General features: G+C 36.4%; 2 protein-coding genes across 2 annotated transcripts; both read right to left on the minus strand.

Annotated features, from left to right (window-relative positions):
• Positions 1-1392: 1392 nt before the first annotated feature.
• On the minus strand, positions 1393-7533 carry malb (mal, T cell differentiation protein (MAL blood group) b). The gene is made up of 4 exons (XM_015001462.2): positions 7299-7533; positions 3348-3515; positions 3119-3250; positions 1393-2013 (listed from the first exon to the last, which is right to left on the minus strand). The coding sequence occupies exons 1-4, from the start codon at positions 7389-7391 to the stop codon at positions 1939-1941; spliced, it is 468 nt and encodes a 155-aa protein (XP_014856948.1). The 5' UTR covers positions 7392-7533; the 3' UTR covers positions 1393-1938.
• A 2242-nt stretch (positions 7534-9775) lies between these two features.
• LOC106926484 (myelin and lymphocyte protein-like) lies at positions 9776-18705 on the minus strand. Its single transcript, XM_015001459.2, has 4 exons — positions 18476-18705; positions 12285-12449; positions 12037-12174; positions 9776-10896 (listed from the first exon to the last, which is right to left on the minus strand). Exons 1-4 carry the CDS (start codon positions 18560-18562, stop codon positions 10822-10824), a joined length of 465 nt encoding a protein of 154 aa, XP_014856945.2. The 5' UTR covers positions 18563-18705; the 3' UTR covers positions 9776-10821.
• Between the last annotated feature and the right edge of the window lie 223 nt (positions 18706-18928).

Genomic DNA, 18928 nt, shown 5'->3' on the forward strand with positions numbered 1-18928 from the left:
AGAAAAATATTGCAGTTTTGTTTCACATTCAACTCTTTTATCATGTGCTCTGTTACTATCAGTCGTCATGGCAGAGTCCATCCCATAGGTAATGGAAGCTTCAACTTGAGTTTTATTCTTTAAAACTTTAACCAAGTAATGAATCTTGTTGAAATTGTTCCTCCTTTAAAATGATCTAAATGAAAAAATGTCAACTCTGTTACCAGTTTTTAATATTTTGTTTTTACTGTTCATTTATTAAAGAACTTTATAGAAAGAAATTATGATTATATTTTTATGGATGGTTCTCTTCCCTTTATTGCTACATTCCTAACTTTACCTAAATTTAATAAAGTCAGAAAACAGTTGTATCAGCTGACATGAACTTTGCATGTTCTCCACTTGATTACAATAACTAGTAAAACTATAAGAACTAGTGATTTCCCCACTTTAAATGGCCTCTAGATGTTTTTCACCATGTAGTGAAAGCTTATACAGAAGATGAATCATTCTTTTTAATCCATACATGACTCATTTAGAAATGCTTGTTGGGGGTTTCCTGTTGCATCCACCCTTAGCTTGCATTAAAATGACATGTTAGCTCAAAACCTAACACAACATGCCGTGTCAAACTTGTAACCAAACCCTGTTGTGGTAAATGACCCTGAGGTGTTCTGGTTGATATAATATCCAGCAGTGTGTGGAACAACAACCTGAAGGGGGTTACTTTAACCCAGCTGTTTTATGGGACGTTTTCTCCTCGAGTTTATTTTATCACTGTTAACTCTCCTATGTTAAAACATTAGGAACTCATTTTGGAAAGCATATTTAGCTTGTTGTGCATACTTGAAGTTTGCTGTGAAAGAAGGTAAAGATTAAGGTAATTGACTGGAGGCCATCCAACCCCAAAGACTTGGAGCTCATCACCAGATATAAATAAAAAAAATACCAATGATGGAGAAGTTAGATTGATTGCTGTAGTCCATTGGGAATTGAGAATGGTGGAAATAATTGTAGACAAGCCATTTTTAGTCAACTATAAATAATAACTATAATTTTTCATAATTAGATTTCATTTTGGAGCATTTTATTACCTTATGAGAGATGCTATCAAAAACAAGCTTTTTAATTCTAAATGTACCACAGTTGTGAACAATGTAATGGAATGAACTGGATTGATCTGGCTAAAATTTGGATCATTTTAGGTTATTTCTGTCTAAATTGCCCTTGTGTGTGAGTGTGTGTGTGTGTGTGCATGGTTGGTTGTCCCGTTAAATGCTTCATGTGTGTTGCTCTAAACACACATGAAACATTTATAGTTTTGCTTGTTTGTTGGTAAAAAAACAAAAAAATCTTACTGAAAAAAAAACATAGATGACATAACTTTGAAGCAAATGAAAAACACACACTTGATTTGATTTCTTTCTCTTCAATTTTCTATAATTACATTAAACTTCAGTCAACAACAGCATCAAATCCTTGAAATGTAGAAAAACATTTTTTTTTCAAATAACGAATGATGAAATGCACTATTAAAATAACTTTTTATAGTTTCCATAGAACTACAATTATAGCAGTTGTTCATCCAAACTGATTGCTTGTTCTATATGTTTTTTAAAACTATATACAGTATTTGCTTGACCACATACAAAAAGACATTTCTACTATCCATTTCTAAACTTTATTTCTACATCTCTAAACTGTTTGGTGCCCAGTCCAGAAAGCCTCAACCCAACATAACAGAATGGAGATCAAAAGCTTATTTGTGAGCCTATGAACTTTTAGGTTGCTGACAACATTGTAAATGAGAATTTATAAGGTTGGAATAAAAAGACTTGGGTTGTTTGTGTTGCCTTTTCGTGCACATCCTTTATGTCAAAATGTAAATTTCTTTGGTGTGCGCAGACGGTGATGGCGATGACGCTCTGTACTTCTTGCATCACTTCTTCCCGGTTCTCCTCAGAAGTGTTTCCATCGGATGGCGGAGAGGATGGCGTGGATGAAGTAGAGGAGTGTGGTCGCAAAGGCAAACACCTTCAAAAGCAAACACAAAACACAAAGGCTAAAGTTAGAGCCATGAGTGGTGGAAATGCCAAATGTGGTTCTGCATAGGCTGTAAATGAGGCTGTGTTTAAAGGTCAGCATTGGGTCACAGTTTATTTGAAGGGGTTTGAATAAGACTGACATGACACCTGTTATGAACATGAAGGAGTTTTTATGAATGCTTATGACTGTTGTCATTAAGGTAAATAGTGACACTTTTACCACTTTTACTGCAAAGTTGTACTAAAACTTGCATTAAAAGTCAATTAAAAGAGTCAACTTTGCAATAAAAGTGTCATTATTTACTGAATGACACTTCATGACAACAGTCATAAACATTCATGAAGACTCCTTCATGTTCTTAACAGATGTTATGTCATATGTCAGTTGAATAAAGTGTTACCCTGTTAACTTATAAATTAAAAGATGCATTTTGTATTTTATCTTTGTCTGACATTTCATGGTTGATAATCTGAAACATTTAGGTGTGAGGAAAAAAAAAACATGAGAAATCTGTAATGTATCAAATATTTTTTTGCAGAAAAACACATGCTGGCTGCTTCTAAAAGTGATGAAACGACGTACATTTCATGCAAAATCAAACCCTGTTTAGTGTTCCACTGCATCAGGATGAAAGATGTTGTATTGAAGTTTTTCTGCTATTACATTGACAGCATTTGTTTTGTTTGTGTCTTCTTTTTACATACTACGTTAGATTAAATGACGCTATTTTGCTGTCGCTATGACATTTCAGAAGCACAACATCACTTCCATGGTGTTAGAGGCTTTTGAGATAATAATAAACTGTAAGGTGACTCAGAGATGTGAAGCTCATATCGCAGTTTTTTGTTATGCTCAAATAACTCTGTGACTGTGAATAAACTCTGTTTGCATCAGTACCAGATGAATAGGAAGACGACTTTGGAGTTTTATTTGCAGAACATCTACCTGCGCCACAGAAATGTGCCACAGATATATAACAGAGTTATTGTGGTATAAATACATGTTCTGGATAAGAATATAATCCAATATACAGCATTTCAGTAAAATCAGGGAGATACTAGACAGTCTGAAAGTAAGAAGAGGAACATCTCACCACTGCTGCAATATCAATCTGGTAGAATTGAAAACCAATTGGCAGAGCTGATTTTCTCAGCAAGGTAATGTAAGCCAACTCCACTCCCGCACTGAGGTAGAAAATCACTGCCAGGCCATGGTAGACAAAGTCCTGCTCATACAAAATAAATACAGGCTAGTTAGTCTCATTTCTATTCTTATGTCTTGTTTTTATTTCATCTTCGCTTCACATTGTCTTGTGCTCTTACAGCAGCGGCCCAGCCGGGGCTGCTCTTGTGGCAGCCAGCAGCAAACATGACCATCCACAGGAAGGTCATGACGAAGCAGAAGACCGAGACAAACATCACCCACCCCAAAGGGTTCACGGGACTGATGTGGGTCGACGCCACCAGGATCCACACCAAACCTCCAAACACCTGGACAGAAAGAGTTGGGAGAAAGTTTCAAGGTGGAACACTTTTTCTCGGAGTGACCCTAAATCTATCTTTGTGGTTTCGGTTTCTGGAATCGGTTCTGAAATGACAGCTTTAGGAGATTTGGGAGTGTTTTTGAAGTAGTAGAAGTAAATTTTGATCAGAAGTTTACACCCACTCATCATGGCATGGATGCCATATTGACTTTAAGGTTATAATGATGCATTTGAACCATATATTTCCATAGTTCAAGAATTATAAATCTACCTCAATTAATTTTAACTTACTTATGACATATATTCTGTTTTTTTTTTCTTTTAGCTATCAGGAAAGTTCATGCCTTATTTTGATATACTTGCTGACTACTCTTCCAGGTAGAATTGGTAGAGTTTGTTTAAATAGGTTGACTTCCATGTACAAATCTGTAAATCCTTTTTTGTAAGGTTGAGGTTAGGACCATACCTAGAAGGTTAGTGTGAGCCTGCTTAATCCATTCCAAAAACAGATTGTTGTCCTTTTTGGAACAAACACCTGTGTCAAAGTTTCACCATCCCTGATAAAAGGAAATTGGCCAGATTCTTTAGGAACAAATGAAGCCTCATAAACTGGAACCTGCTAAAACACCAGCTGTCCTCGTCCACAGCAAAGAGAAATTAACATCAACATGGACTTGGAGGGTGGTAATCGAGAAAACAAAATGTCCAACATCAACTTCAACTTACTAGAAAGAAAACAATTTGTTTGTAGTAAATTTAGTATTATTAGTTCCATAAGAACAAAGGTTTAATGTGCTGTCATGATAGCACCCTTGAGGAAACAAACCTGAGAACATTGTGGTCAAACATGGTGGAGGTACCATCATGCTGAGGGCATTTCCTAACGGTCAGGTATCGATGCATTGAACACAATTGGTGGAATAATAAAGATGGAGGACTGCCTCCAAATTCCCTAAGATCATATTAAATAATGGTTATTAGACATGGTTAAAACATGAACACGACTGGTTTTGGGACTGATAAACGAGGCTAACGTTAAGCTTGTAGGGTGAGTTTGTCATTAGCCCATTTGTGATTTTTGAACTATGCTTAAAACCCGTTGAACTGAGACACACCCAGAACATTTTCAAAATCTTTGCATGATTTTCTAAGCAAACGCATGATAGGAAGTGTATATTTATGCTTGAACCTGTATGTCAATTTGATGTTGTTTGAATGAGGGTGACTCCTTCTACCAATATTAACTCACGCACTAGATTCTTGTTTTTACGTTCACTCATTCTGCTTTTTGCAATTCCACATATGCAAAAACAGTATAGTATTTAGTATAAAACAAACCATTAAAAGCCCCAAATAATGGACCCCTATCAGTCAATGGGAAACAGTTAAATATCGTGTGAAAAGGAGAGAAAAAAAAAAGTAAAATACTGAGTAAAAATGGTGGCAACACAGTTGGCAAATAATAAATCCGCCACCTCAGAGACAATCCCTCTCTGACTATTGACTAAGCAAACAGTGGTCTTATTGGAATGTGGGCGGTGTTTAATTTGCTAAGTCATAAATGGCGTCATTTGAGTAGCTACAGACTAAACTCTGTCGGGTTTTTTTGAGGCCAATTGTTTTTAAAATAAAGGGACAAATAATGGTTGTAAAACCTAATTCTAGTTTATTCCAACAGTTAAATCAAAGGTGTCGTCTCTAATTTAGTACATTTATGAACCAAATTTGCTATTATGGAGAGCTAACTGTGGCGTCTGTCAGGTTAAGCCGTGAAGTGAATACGGTACATTTCTATGTGTTTTTCTTTATTTACCAACATAATGGCATGATTAGTTGGAACAACAGCATTAATTACCCAATTTTAAGACTAGTGAATACGCAAAAGCACTCTTTTCCTTAAAATGCTCAATTTTTTATCAAACAAAAACTTCATTTTTTTTCTTACAATACAAAAGGTTATCAATGTTATTACATTGTTGATTAACTTTGATAAATGGTCAGTGAATCTATAGGACTTTATTACCTGGCTTAACTGTATGAAACTGTAAAATGAAGAGTTTTTTCCCCCATTATTGCTAAACACATGCTCCAACAAATCATTTTGGTTTAAAATACACATTTTAGATGCAGTATTTCAAATTACCCTCAAAATGTAGAGATGGAGCAGTCAGAGTTCAAACTACTAACCCATATTCATGGTCAGTCAAGACAAATGTTCAGTTTAGGACCCAGGCATGGTGGTGCATGCATATTTTCCTGCCTGTGTATCTTCTTAACTATTACTGCAAATTTACCTCAAACCTGTTTACCACTAGTGTCTGTTGATGCATATTTAACACATACAATGAATCACATCATAAATATTGTATCACAACACGATCGAACATTGTAAAACTAACAGTAATAGAAAAGGAGACAAATAATAAAGGGAATTGAAAACTCCAGAGTGAAGCTGTTGCAGCTGAGCCGTCCACCACACCCTTCATGTCTGCGTGCCACTCCCATTGTATTCGCCCTTATAGTTGCTCAAAAACCACTTTTAAAGCAATTTGCTATTGATTAGTCATAGGTCACTGCACTTTTTTTTATCTGCTGAGACTCCTGCAGGCTCATTCGTTACGGTTTTTATAGACTTTTGTAGTTAATCTTTAGCCTTATTTGCTGAAACACAATTATACAGCTGTATGCCGAACTGAAATGACTAAAATGTCCAAGAAAATAAATGACTGGAGGAAAATGTTGCCCTCCCTCTTACAGATAAGATAAAATAAGATAAGATAAGACAGAAACTCTGCATGGCTTTAATACTCAAAAACTCAAACATTTGACCTGAACTGGATCTGATGTGTTTGGATTATAATGTAAATATAATTTGATCATAATTTAATTGAATAGGACTAAAGTTTCATGAAGTTGGCTGTTTTTGCATAAAATTGACATTACTTTAGTACTAAGTTGTCACAGTGTTAGAAGGCAGGATTCAATTGTGAACTGCCTGCTCAAACACTCAAAACGACTTTCTCAGAAATGATTATTTCTGCTTACAATAATTTGTTGTTCGCATACAATTTGACTAAACCTCCAGTTTGGATACAGCTTCCACGCACTGAAACCTGCAGCAGGTATTTTTCCAGGCCTTATGAGAGCGATTTATATTTTTTTATTTTTTATTTTTTCCAGAGACAGAGAGGTTACCACATTCTCCCTTAGATTGGTAACAGAGACACAATGTGACTGAAATATGAGAGGTGAACTGATGTAGGCGCTCCTCCCACATTAGAAATGTTTCATTGTGTTCTTTTATTTCCCCCTCAAAACGTGTGAAGCTTTTAATCCAGATCATCTGGAACCTTTGGGTTTAATAACAATGAGTTTAATTCAAGTCTTTATTCATGACAAATAAAGACACATTTAACAAAATGTGATGTAGTTTATGAATTAGTTTGGAGAAATTATGCTTTATTACATTCAAACGGTACTCTCGGAGTTCTGTCTTTTTGCTTTCTTTTGCGTAAATTAACACATTTATTGCTGTAGCATCATTTAGATTAATACAAATATGTATTAAAAAATTGTTTGTCTCTTTATATGTTTGCCTTTTGGACTGAACAGGCTGAACCCTAAAGCCAATGTGAACATAAAAGTAACATTTGCAATAAATTTTATTGAAATGTGGGCAAGGAACTTTGAATTTCTTCTCTAATAGGTTGCAAAAGAGTATCCAAAAAGGATAAAATCTTCAAAAACTGACTTTAAAAAAAAAAAATAATAATAATAATGTCCCACTCACCAGTTCCGGCAGATAAAATATATCTGGGGCTGTGGTGCATATCTCCATTCCACTGGGCAGCATCCCCATGGACTGAGCTGTGGTAGCAGCCATCTCTCCTGTTTCTTCAGCGAACGACCCTGGGCTCCTCTGAACTAACGGGGCAGCAGCAGGTGTAACCGAACCTTATACCTAAGCCAGCTTCAGCAGACAAACCCGTTCTGCTATTGTGTGTGTGTGTGTGTGTGTGTGTGTGGGGGTGTGTGTGTGTGTGTGGGATCCCTTCCCACAACAGCTCATCGTTGTTGGGCAAATCCAGACACACCCTCCTCACAAGCACCCAGCCCGCTCCCTGGTTTACCGGGAGTTGGTGGTGTGTGACGAGGCTTTTGAAACATCGACAGGAGGAACGTAGTGACCCGAGGCAGCAAGGCAGAGACGCTGTGACAAACTGCGTTGTTGAGTAAAGAAACAGCTGAATGCGTCTTCAGGTAACACCGACACGGTGGCCCTCTCTGGTCTCTCTGCGGCCCTGTGTTTGTACTGCACACACTCACTTTTAAACAAGTTTTCCTTCAGAATAAAAGGGCTTTCCGTGAGCGAACACTTTTAATTGTCGACCTCTTGCACAGAAGGCTTTATTTGGTGATAACATGAGTCAAGGTTTTTATGTCAATAATAAATAACGTCACTGTCCTCAATGAAATGAGTAAGTGGCAATGAGCACATGTAATCTCTGAAGTCTTTGTTATAACCTTGTTTGTATTTGATAAACTCAAATCACGGTAAGGCCGGCTGACCAGGGTAGGAAAATGTTTCAGAATTTTATATCATTTCAGAGAAAATCTGCTTTGTCACTCTGATACAGTAAGATTTTTTAAAGCTAATTCTTGGCTGGTTAGTTTCAGAACCCCTACCGGAAACACAGGAAGTTTTGGGTTGTTTCTTGAACCTGAATGCTGACACAAGTTGAGTAATTTCAAGCAAACATTGGGTCAGAAATAGTCACTCAGTTTGTTGAGATTTGTAAGAGACTAAAAGAAGGATCAGATTGTTTAACGCACGGCCATTTTATGCTGAACAACAACCTAATCCAAAGACACTAATATAGTTTTTTTACAAGATGAAATAATAGGAAGGGAGATAGTGAAATTATCTTGTATATTTATGATCATATCAGTGTTTTATTAATTGCTTTAGTCCAGACTGGAGAATTAATTTGTTCAAAAGCTATCGTTAGCCTTTAGCTAACGTAGCATCGGTTGCTGCTGCCTGTTGTAGCAAAAGGAACGTCTATAAAATCATCTTTTCAGCAGTTCAATCGGTTGCAAAGTCAGGTGTGTGTTTTATGTAAAGTAGTAATTAAACAAAGATTCGCCAGGTCCTGGGTTTTTTTAATTGTTTTGTGGGTTTTGCTTTTTGTTTGTTTCTTTCTTTGATTAGATCAGCCTTGTTCCTGTTTCACTTTAGTTCAGTTCTTCTTAGTGATTCTAGTTTTATTGTGTCCAGTTATTCTTTCTTACTCTGAGATTTATTTTCCTAGCCCCCCTGTAGTGTACACTTGCTCGTCCTCGCTCTCTCTCTCTCTCTCTCTCTCTCTCACTCCTGCTTGCTCTCTCTCTCCTCTCACACCTGCAACCCGTTAGCCAATCAGCTTAGGTCCTTTGTTCCAGCGTTCACTCTCCCAGCATTTATACACCTCTTCAACTCTTTCTTCTCTTGCTGGTTCCTCCCATTAAATCCATTGGGTCCACCATCAGTACGTGACAAGATTTTATAAGTATACAAAAATCCCATTCACGTGTGCCTTATTTGAAATACATTTATGGGACTGTTTTCTATTTTATAGCCGTGTGGTGTGGTTTAAATTGTATTTCAATGAACCATACATTGTATTATGTTCTAAACAACTAGATCAGCATGAGAACTAGTTCTCTATCATCTCACAGACAAAAGTATATTTTACGATCATTAAGAGTACATTCTGATAAACATGTTCATCAAAATCTAGAATTATTCAATAAAGATCAAGGTGCATGTAATACTAATGATCAGTTTATAAATCAAATGATATATACTTCAGTTATTTGTTAATAAAAGTCTTATTAGACATTATGGTGATGTTGCATTGACTTTGTGAATCTTGATTTATTTTAATTAAAATAAAACATGTATGGTTAGGAACTTTTGTAGTTTTTTCTTGCATTTTAATAAAACAAATGGACAAAACATGACAAATAAACAACTAAATGACTTGGTAAATAAAACTTTAAATAAACAAAAAGTAAAAATAATGAAGTAGGAGTAAATAAATTAAACACAGTGAGTGTTGAACTGCTGCTTTCTTTTACTAAAACGACACAAAGTCCAAGTTCAGATGTTTTTCGACATCCATATTTTGAAATAGATGTCAAAATGCTGATTTTATCATCAGAAATGACTTCATTTCAACGTCCATCTTTTTTTATTATTTCATTTAGTCAACAAACCAACACATATTCTAATTTCCAATCTATTTATTTTGTGACAAAGATTATCAACATACCTGTAAAGTGAAATCATTTATTTACAATCTCGAAATCTCCGCATTTATTCCACAGCACAGAGCATAAAAACGGGAACCAACACAGATTGTTCTTTAGGAATAGAATTTAAAAAAAAGTTAATCAAAAACTAATCTCTTCATTCTTTTTTTGTTTTATTTTTATTTAATGGTTTTATGATTTCCTCATTTAAAATGTAAAGAAAACAGATCAAAAGAGCAAACGCAGTCGGCTTGATCATGAAGGATGTGAAATGGATCATGACGTGTCAGACTTTGAACTTTGGATGTTTTTTTTTTTCTTAAAAAAAAAACAGAAGTTTTGACCACTGGAAATTGACTCTAATTTATTTTGACATTGTCATTACTACTACTACTACTACTACTACTATTATTATTATTATTAGTAGTAGTAGTAGTAGTAGTAATTCATTAGAATTTTACTTGATATTCATGTGGTTCTGTTTACCTCTGTGTCGTATATTTTGTGTGTTACCTGTGCAGTTATTGAAATAATAAAGGAAATACCTGAAAAGTAACTTTCGTGAATTCATAAGGAAAAAAAAACAAACAAAAAACAAGCAATGTCGAAACATCTGGAGTGAATTATAAAATTGTACCTGGCTTTGTTTTAAAGGTTTCTGCTGGTTGAGTGGACTCTAAAGCAGCTGCTTTGTGAAGGTCAAATGACTACCATGAAATGAAAACACTGAAATCTTTTTTTCCTATTTGTTAAACAACTCAGACTGTCTGAATGAATGTATTTTTCTAAAAAGACATTTTTTAAGCACTTCTATCAGCAGTATCACTCAGACCTAATAGTTGCTTATCGTGTCAAAACAGCGACTTATATTGTGCATAATGGGTTTCATCACTTTAGTTTTTTTTTTTTTTTTCGCCATTTGTTCTAACGAAACAGGAAAACCAAAAATGCGTCACATATGCCATTATTTTTCTGCGTCTCTCCTTGTGTTTGACGTCTGGAGGGGTTCAGGTTGCGCTTCAGGCTCTCTTCCATCGGATGGCAGAGAAAATGGCGTGGAGGAAGTAGAGGAGAGTAGCCACATGGGACATGACCTAAAAATGATCCAAACAGAAGCGTTAAAGTGCCTGGATGCCAAAAGGAAGCAGAGAGGCGTACATCAGGGGTAGCTTTATTTATGAAACAAAAGTCCAAATTCAAAATGTAAAAATAACTCAGAGGATTTTACATTTTGGACTGAAATGTGCAATCCTGTAATTCTGATCTGGAGAATAATCCCCCTGATGCCTGCAGTAGTTGTATGATCAACAGTGGATTTGAAGAATGTAAACAAAATAAACCACTGAACAACAATAAATCATTTCAAAATGTTCCTGGGTTGTTGGGTTTTTTTTGTCTTTTGGATTTTTATCAAATGTTCTGTACATTTCACCTGGAAAACAAACAAATCTGTCGGTAAGAAATTGAAAAATACAAAACATGGAACAATCAAGGTTGCTGAAGTGTGCACACTTTCCAACTAATATTTTGTCCAAACAATTTTTGATTCAGTATCTGCATTCCACAGTCTTCTGTGATCGCGATCTATCGCTCTCCCACATCTTGCTTTGGCGGCACTTGTCCACTTTACCCTGCAAATCTCCTCCAAATCAATCAAATTGTGACGACAAAACGTGTTTCCGTACTGATGTACGAACGCTTGCTGGAACATTCCCTTATTTTTCACCTGCTGAACCCATTTTTTTGTACGTCAGAGTTTTAGAGCCACACTAAAAAGAATAATAAATATATATAAATAGTGAAAATATAGTCAAAAAATTACAATGATAAAGTCATAATACTACAAGCATAGAACCATACGGGAATTAAGAGAACACAGTCATGATATTGTGACTTTATTCTTGTAATTTTATTATTTTTCTAGCGTGGCCCTAATCCTCCATAATAATTTTGGACACTTGGATCGATGGGTGAAAATAAAATCACTCCTCATCTTCAGCAGACAGCTGTAGGGTTTGGGCCAAAACTAGCTGGTACTGATAAACGTCCCAGTCCCTCCTGAAGAAAAACTGGACAAAACTATTTTTACAGCAGGTGAAGACATTGCACTCACAAAAGTCCAGGTTAATAATCCAACATTCAATGCAACAAGTAAAGTTCCTTGGTACAAAATTTTTAATATTTAGGTCCTCCTGTTAAAGTAGATTATCTTTAGTTAGGTGTGTTTTGCGTACCACTGCAGAAATGTCAAGTTGGTAGGTCTTCAGTATCTCGTCAGTTAGTGAAAAAGCCTTATTCTGAATGGTGACGTAGGCTAACACCACCGACGCACTGAGGTAGAAAACCGCCGCCACAAAATGAAAACCAGCATCCTGCAAGACAAAAGAAGGAAGACTGTCAACACTGAATGACTGTCAGGAAATGTGTAGTTTTCTATGTGTGTGTGTGTGTGTGTGTGTGTGTGTGTGTGTGTGTGTCTAACCAAGCCGGGCCAAAAGCTGCTCTGATTGCCTCCACAGGCGAAGATGAGAAGCCACAGAGTCGTCCCAATGAAGCAGAAGATGGACACGAACATGACCCAGCCCAGAGGATTGTCTGGGAACACTCGGGTCGAGGCCACCAGGATCCACACCAAACCCCCAATGACCTGCGAGGAGAGAGGAGGGCAGGTTTAAAAGTACAAATCTGGTTTCTACTTAACATCCTCAAAACAACAACAACAACAACAACAAAAAAACTATTTCACTCAACAAAATAATTAATTTATTAAATAATTAGGAACTAAATCACTTTTTAAATCACTTTTTATTTTTTAAATCACTTTTTATTTTTTACTTTGCATTTGCAAGAAACGTCTGCCGCCAACCATTTGTCTGTGACCCTTACAGACTGTTATTTTCTCTCATTTCTGACAGTAAAATGCTGTAAATTATCTGATTTGTTTAGATGAGTTAAATCAGCTTCATAAGCTAAAACTGCCTGGTGGCATAATTAAATTTACCATTGGGTGTAGCTCAGAGTTCAGATTTTGAGAATTATTGGTATACATCTTAAAATATATTTCTTGAAGCCTTAGTATAGATATTTAAACTGATGTACATGATAAAGTGGAAAAAAAAACTGTAATTTTATAGTACATTGATGTACGAGGCTCATTTTTAGTCCCTAACTGAATCTAAATTTTTAAAAAAGTGGCTAAATCTTAAAATCTCACAAAAAGCATTTGTACTTTTTTTTTTTAATCAACATATTTCCTATATATTCATGAGTGAAAGGCAATATTCTGGGCTATGAAAAACACACGCCAGCTGTACATTCAGTTTTTTCTCTCCTCCTTTGACAAACATTGGGCTTAAAAGAACCTTCACACAGAAACATGAGGCTGAAGCAAATGTACGTCCATCAAAGCTTTTCCTATCCTTCTGTAAACATTTAGTTTTCTCTCTCTCTCTCTCTCTGCATTATCAAAAGGTATTTTTGTTATAAAGCTTAGCATATTAAGAAATATTAAAAACCACTCTGTGTCTCTTGGAAGGGGATTGGTGACTCTTTTGTTTAAAATCTTCCGCAGCGTGTTTCAGTGTAGATGGATTGTTAATAATATTGTTGAGTAGTGAAACTGTATGTGAGCCTCTGTGGAACTGATTTGTTAAAAAAAAGTATGAATATTGATAATGCTTAAATTATCAGCATTATTTATATTTCCTTCAGTCCTTCAGTAGCTGAGAGGTTAGACAGATTAAAGGGATGACATTGTTCTAAGGCACATGTGTCAAACTCAAGGCCCGGGGGCCAAATTTGGCCCGCTGAAGCTTTTTATGTGGCCCTCTGGAGTCAAAATTACACAGATTAGTCCTTCCAGTTCGTCACAAATCAACAGAACTCCAAATTATTTCTGATTTTACTGCAAATCATTCTCAAAATTGGTCAAAAACATTGAGTTTAAGTGATTGCTGCCTCAGCCTTTCTTGATGTCAAATTACAGTCTGTTATTGATTTTTAAAAAGTCACACTCAGCATCTTACATTAACATAAATATTGTAAAAATTATTTACAAATATTTCTAAATTGTCAGCACAAAATCTGTGACTGTGATCGCAAAATACCACAAGATCAATTCTGGATGAACTGATCAGAGTAAAAAGATGGTTATTACTATTTCACTTTAAGAAACACCGACTGAATGCTGAATCAAACAGCGGTTTATAGATATTTTAATAGTTTAGTGGGTTTTATTAATAGATTCTGGCACAACCGGCCCTTTAAGAACATTCAGATTTTTCCATTTGGCCCAAAATGAAAATGAGTTTGACGCCCCTGTTGGAAGGTATCAGTCAGGAGAAGGTTGCCAGTAAGAAGAAAATCTGTTGAAATATGAAAAACACATAAACACAAATAAAGCTGGCTACGAGAGAGTAAACATGGAAAAACTGGACATTTCTCCAAAGTTGACAAAAAGAAGAGATATAAAGTTGAAGCTGCCATGGAATAAATCAGCAACATATAATACGTCTCCAGCAGCTACTTGTGTTCTCCAGTACACAAGAAACTCAACTTCTCCATATGGGTGGGATAAAAAGTGGGAATTTCAAGACAGAATTCCCCTTTTTGTCCCCAAAGAAAACAACCCTTACTTGGTTAAAATCCCCCAAACCTTTTGGAAAAAATATTTTACAGTCTGGTAAAACTTAACTTCAATTCTTGGGCCATAAGTCCAAATGGAATTATTGGCACTAAATCAAGACAACATCACAAAGAGTAACTTTTCTTCTTGTTTAGGTGGATAAAGTTAAGAGACGTCCTCACAATCTCAAAGATGTGAGGAATATTTGCAAGGTAGCATGGACAAATGATAATAATTCACAAAAACCAGTCAGTTAACAGGGATGTGTTGACTTGTGAGAGCCAGTATCTCAGAACACTGACTTTAAAGAAATGTCCAACAGGAAACGTTTCTCCATCCATCCTCCGTCCTTGTCGTAATTAAGAAACTCCACTATAAAGAAAAAGCCACACATTGTTTGCTGCAAAGCCCCTCTTGAAACTCAATAAAACCGTTGTGCAAACATTGTTGTTTCAGAGGCTGGAGAAGCTAATCACACGTTTCTTTCAAACCAAGCAGCCAACCTGCAGTTTGCCCGACAGGAATGCGCCATTCCCTAAATCAAACAATCAATCTGTAAACATTTCTCAAGCATCGCACGTTCCTTCAATTCCATGAAAGCAAATTTTCCTCTTTGAAGTTACTGTTCCCTGTTGAGTGGTGGATACGTCTCAATGTCTTTGTGTGAGTGACAAAAGGTATTTCTGCTGTGAAGCGCTGTAAACGACATAGTTTGACTCTTAAGACCAATTTATTCAAAGAACATGAACATGAACATACTTGCAGAAACTTTAAATTTTTTGCTAATGACATGTCTAATAGCGACAAACAGATAATTAAAAAGAATTTAAATATCTGACACCAAGAAAAGCAAAACAGTCTTTTAAACAATTCAGTACAGAAACAAGAGACAGAACAAATTTGTTCTGGACAAACACGACAGCCGTTCCACGTAGAGACATCGGCACAAAACTTTTATTATTTCTTCTCTCTGTCGGCTGTATCCATTGCCAAAAGGAACGTTTGCACAGCTTGGTAAATTTCTGAGGAAAAAAACAACTATCCTTCTGAGAAGCCTTGAAATGTTTGCAGTTTGATTCCACTGAAACCAAGCAGGACGTTGTACTTCACTGATCGGTCCTTTCATGATGTGGAGGGTTTTTATTTTCCTAATAATACCATCTAGTTTCAGGATTGCAGCTTCTTTTTGGAGGAAGTGTCTGATACAGGGAAACAGTCTTGCATAAATCTGTTTATATCTCCAAACGACTGAATGAAAAGGTTTCCACTTCATCTGTGTAAAGAGGCTAACCCTTTTTGAAACGCTGTAGAGTAAACTGTGCCTCTTAACGTTCCTTAAAAAGTGAGACGACCAGCCCGGTGAATCACTCCACAGATGTTTCAGTCAGAAATGTATTTTTGTCTCAAAATACTTCACCTAAATCCTTACCATCAGGGGAACTGTTTAACTTAGTTATATCAGTCGTTTTCCTCAGACTGACTCGTCAGAGAATACCTGGTGACTAAACTGATTCTGTCTTGTGAAAAGTTTGACAGAAATTCCTTGAGGGAAATCGAAAGTCCTTCTCCTCAGACTCTCCATGGTGACTTTCTTGTTTGAAACTTTTTGTTTAATTATTTTGTGCACATCTTTTGTTAAAATACACCTCTTTATGACCTCATCTTTTCTGGGGGGGAAAAAAAAAAGGTATAAAAAGCAACATTGTTTTTGCATCTTCTTGCTAAATTACCTTCAGGTAATCATCCGGATCAGAACAGTAAATTTTGCTTACTGATATGAATCAAAAATGCAACAGGATTTGCAAACCAAATGTGAAAAAGACAATTTTCTCTTTCGAGTGTATGAATGTTTTGACTGTTGACAGATGACCCAATTTTCGCCTGGCAGTTCTCCCTGTTAAAGGGAAGTTTTCCTTCCCACTGTCACCACAAGTATGAAGGTCTGCATCAAAACTAACAACCAGATGCAAACAACTGTCCACTGATCCCACATGATCACTCAGGAGGAAGCAGATGATGTAAAATTTATTGTGAATCATATAAATAGGGCGAATCAAATAAACTCAGTGTTTTAAATTACGACATATTCAGCTCTGGGGAAAAAAATGAAGAGACCACCTCACTGAAAACCTCCTAGTTATTCCACCAAGTATTGATTTCTGAACTCTTTCTGAATTAAAACATTAGCATTGTTGTTTCTAAATGAACATAGAACTTGTTTTCTTTGCATTATTTGAGGCCGGGGAGCGCTGCATCTTTTTCCTTATTTTGACCCATGCCTCATTATCTGCAAATAAATACTAAATCTTTGTTCGGAGGCATGTTGTCAGCAGTTCATAGAGCAGAAGAACAATGTTTATTTTATTCAAACATATACCTACGAAGAGTAAAATCAGAGAAACTAATAATGTTAAGTGTTCTCTTATTGTTTTCCAGAGCTGTATGAATATATATATGCACATATGTAGAATGTTGCCTGGTGATATATCTATCAAATATTGCTATCATAAAATGTGAAAATGTTTAAACAAAGACATTTTTTGTACAAATAGAACCGCATTGATCAAAACAAACTGACTTTCACATCACTGTGCTTTAATAAACTTTATTTATTAATGACCACTTCAGCTCTCTGTTTTAGGGCAAAGGGGCTTGGTTCCCCTCGATCCGCCCAGCCCGCTTTAAAAGTGTCACTGTTTAACCCTTGTGCGTGCGAAGACTGAGGCAAACGTAGAGGACTATGGTAAATGATGCAAGTTTTATGTGTGTGGGGTCGGTTGGACCCCGTTTCTACATACAAGGGTTAAATAAACAGCATCAGTACATTTCCATTGCTGAGCAGCAGATCATGTAAACGGTCGGGTCACAAAATCAACCAAGTGACCCGATGGCTGGTTTAGATTTACACCTTCCTCTGCAACTATATCTGTGTAGTGCAGGTGTTTTTCCACCTGTGTTGTAAAGATTTAATCTCCCATGTTTCCTTGTGCAAAACAAAAAAAACAGGGAAAGAGAGAAAGAGAGAGAGAGAGGGAGAGAGAGAAGTCAACAATCCAGGTGTCATCCACACCCTCAGTAAGAGAAATGGGAAAGCTGCAGCAGCCGATAAAGAATTTGACTTTGCAATCCTCATTAAAAGTGATAAAAACATTACAAACCTTTTATGTTATTATTTTATTTAACATTTACATATGCAGTTTAGCACAATAGTGTTGTAAAAACTTTGTCCAAATTTCTTACGACCTGCTTACGACTTCTGTCTTTAGCTCTTTTTGTTATTTGCAAACCTGAAGTCTTGCCTATTGAATATCGAAGCTAAAAGTTGCTTAAAATAGCAAATATACATATTAATGTTTAATTCATTTCAGCATCACCACTCACAACGACCTCAAATTTAAACATCAAAGTCAAATCTGCAATGATATACTTTTACGGTAGCAGGACCTGAGTTTGATTTTCCTATAATTTGCACAGGCGTACACCCAAAAAACATGGCCGCCTCCTTCATGTTCTGGTCTACATGTTATTGTTTAGCTGTGGAAAATAATAATGGTTGCTGTTTTGTTTTTTTTTGTTTTTTTTTCTTTCTGTTGCCAAGGTTGTCAGAAACAATAGGTCATTCAGGCCAAGCTGCTAGCATAAACTCAGACCATAGCCATGTTATCCAAGTAACATATGCTACCACTTACCAACAATTATTAACAAAAGAACAACTCTAGTTTAAGTTGATTTGAGATGCTTATTTAGTTTTGGGTTTAGCTTAACAAAAGAAAGTTCTCATTTTCTCACTACTGGATGCAGATGTTAAAGAACCAGCCCAACATCACATTGATTGTTGTCTAAATGGAGATGATTCTGTTGAGAAAAGCTTAAGGGAAAAAAAACAGGATCAAAGTGATCAAAGTTGAATCAGCACTAATAAAAGACAATGTCCTGGCAGATAAAGAAGGAGTGGTCTGAGTCAGGAATGTTAAACGCTGAACGCAATATAGTAAAGTTAAAAACCCGACTCTGTTAAGAATCAGCCGCTGACCCAAAATGACACTTACCCACTCAGGGATGAAGAAGAGGTCAGGAACGCTGATGAAGATTCTGGCACCGGTGGGCAGAACATCACCAGAGGTGGTGGAAGCCATAGTCCAAATTTGAACGCGTGCGTGTGTGTGTGTGTGTGTGTCTGGGGTTTTCCTCCAGAATGTGATGCACAAACTGTTAGTTTTCTGCTCTTTGAAGGGCGTTTTTCTCTCCTGCTCTGTCTTCCTGCTGCACCTCCCTCCGCCTCTCCTCCCCTCCACCTACGCATCCATTCCCCAACGACCTGTTTGACAGGTGCTTTTCTGGCTTTGTTTGTGCAGCATTAGGACACTCTCAGAGTGCACTGTGTGAGTGTGTGTGTGTGTGTGTGTGTGTGTGTGTGTGTGTGTGTGTGTGTGTGTGTGTAAGTGCTTTGGTGTGCAGTTTTCATGTGTTTGCCCTCATCTTTCTTCCAGTGCCTGTTGACA

The sequence above is a fragment of the Poecilia mexicana genome, unplaced genomic scaffold, assembly GCF_051168715.1.
Source record: "Poecilia mexicana isolate PSO_F unplaced genomic scaffold, ASM5116871v1 scaffold_15, whole genome shotgun sequence".
In the NCBI taxonomy this organism is placed as follows: Eukaryota; Metazoa; Chordata; class Actinopteri; order Cyprinodontiformes; family Poeciliidae; genus Poecilia; species Poecilia mexicana.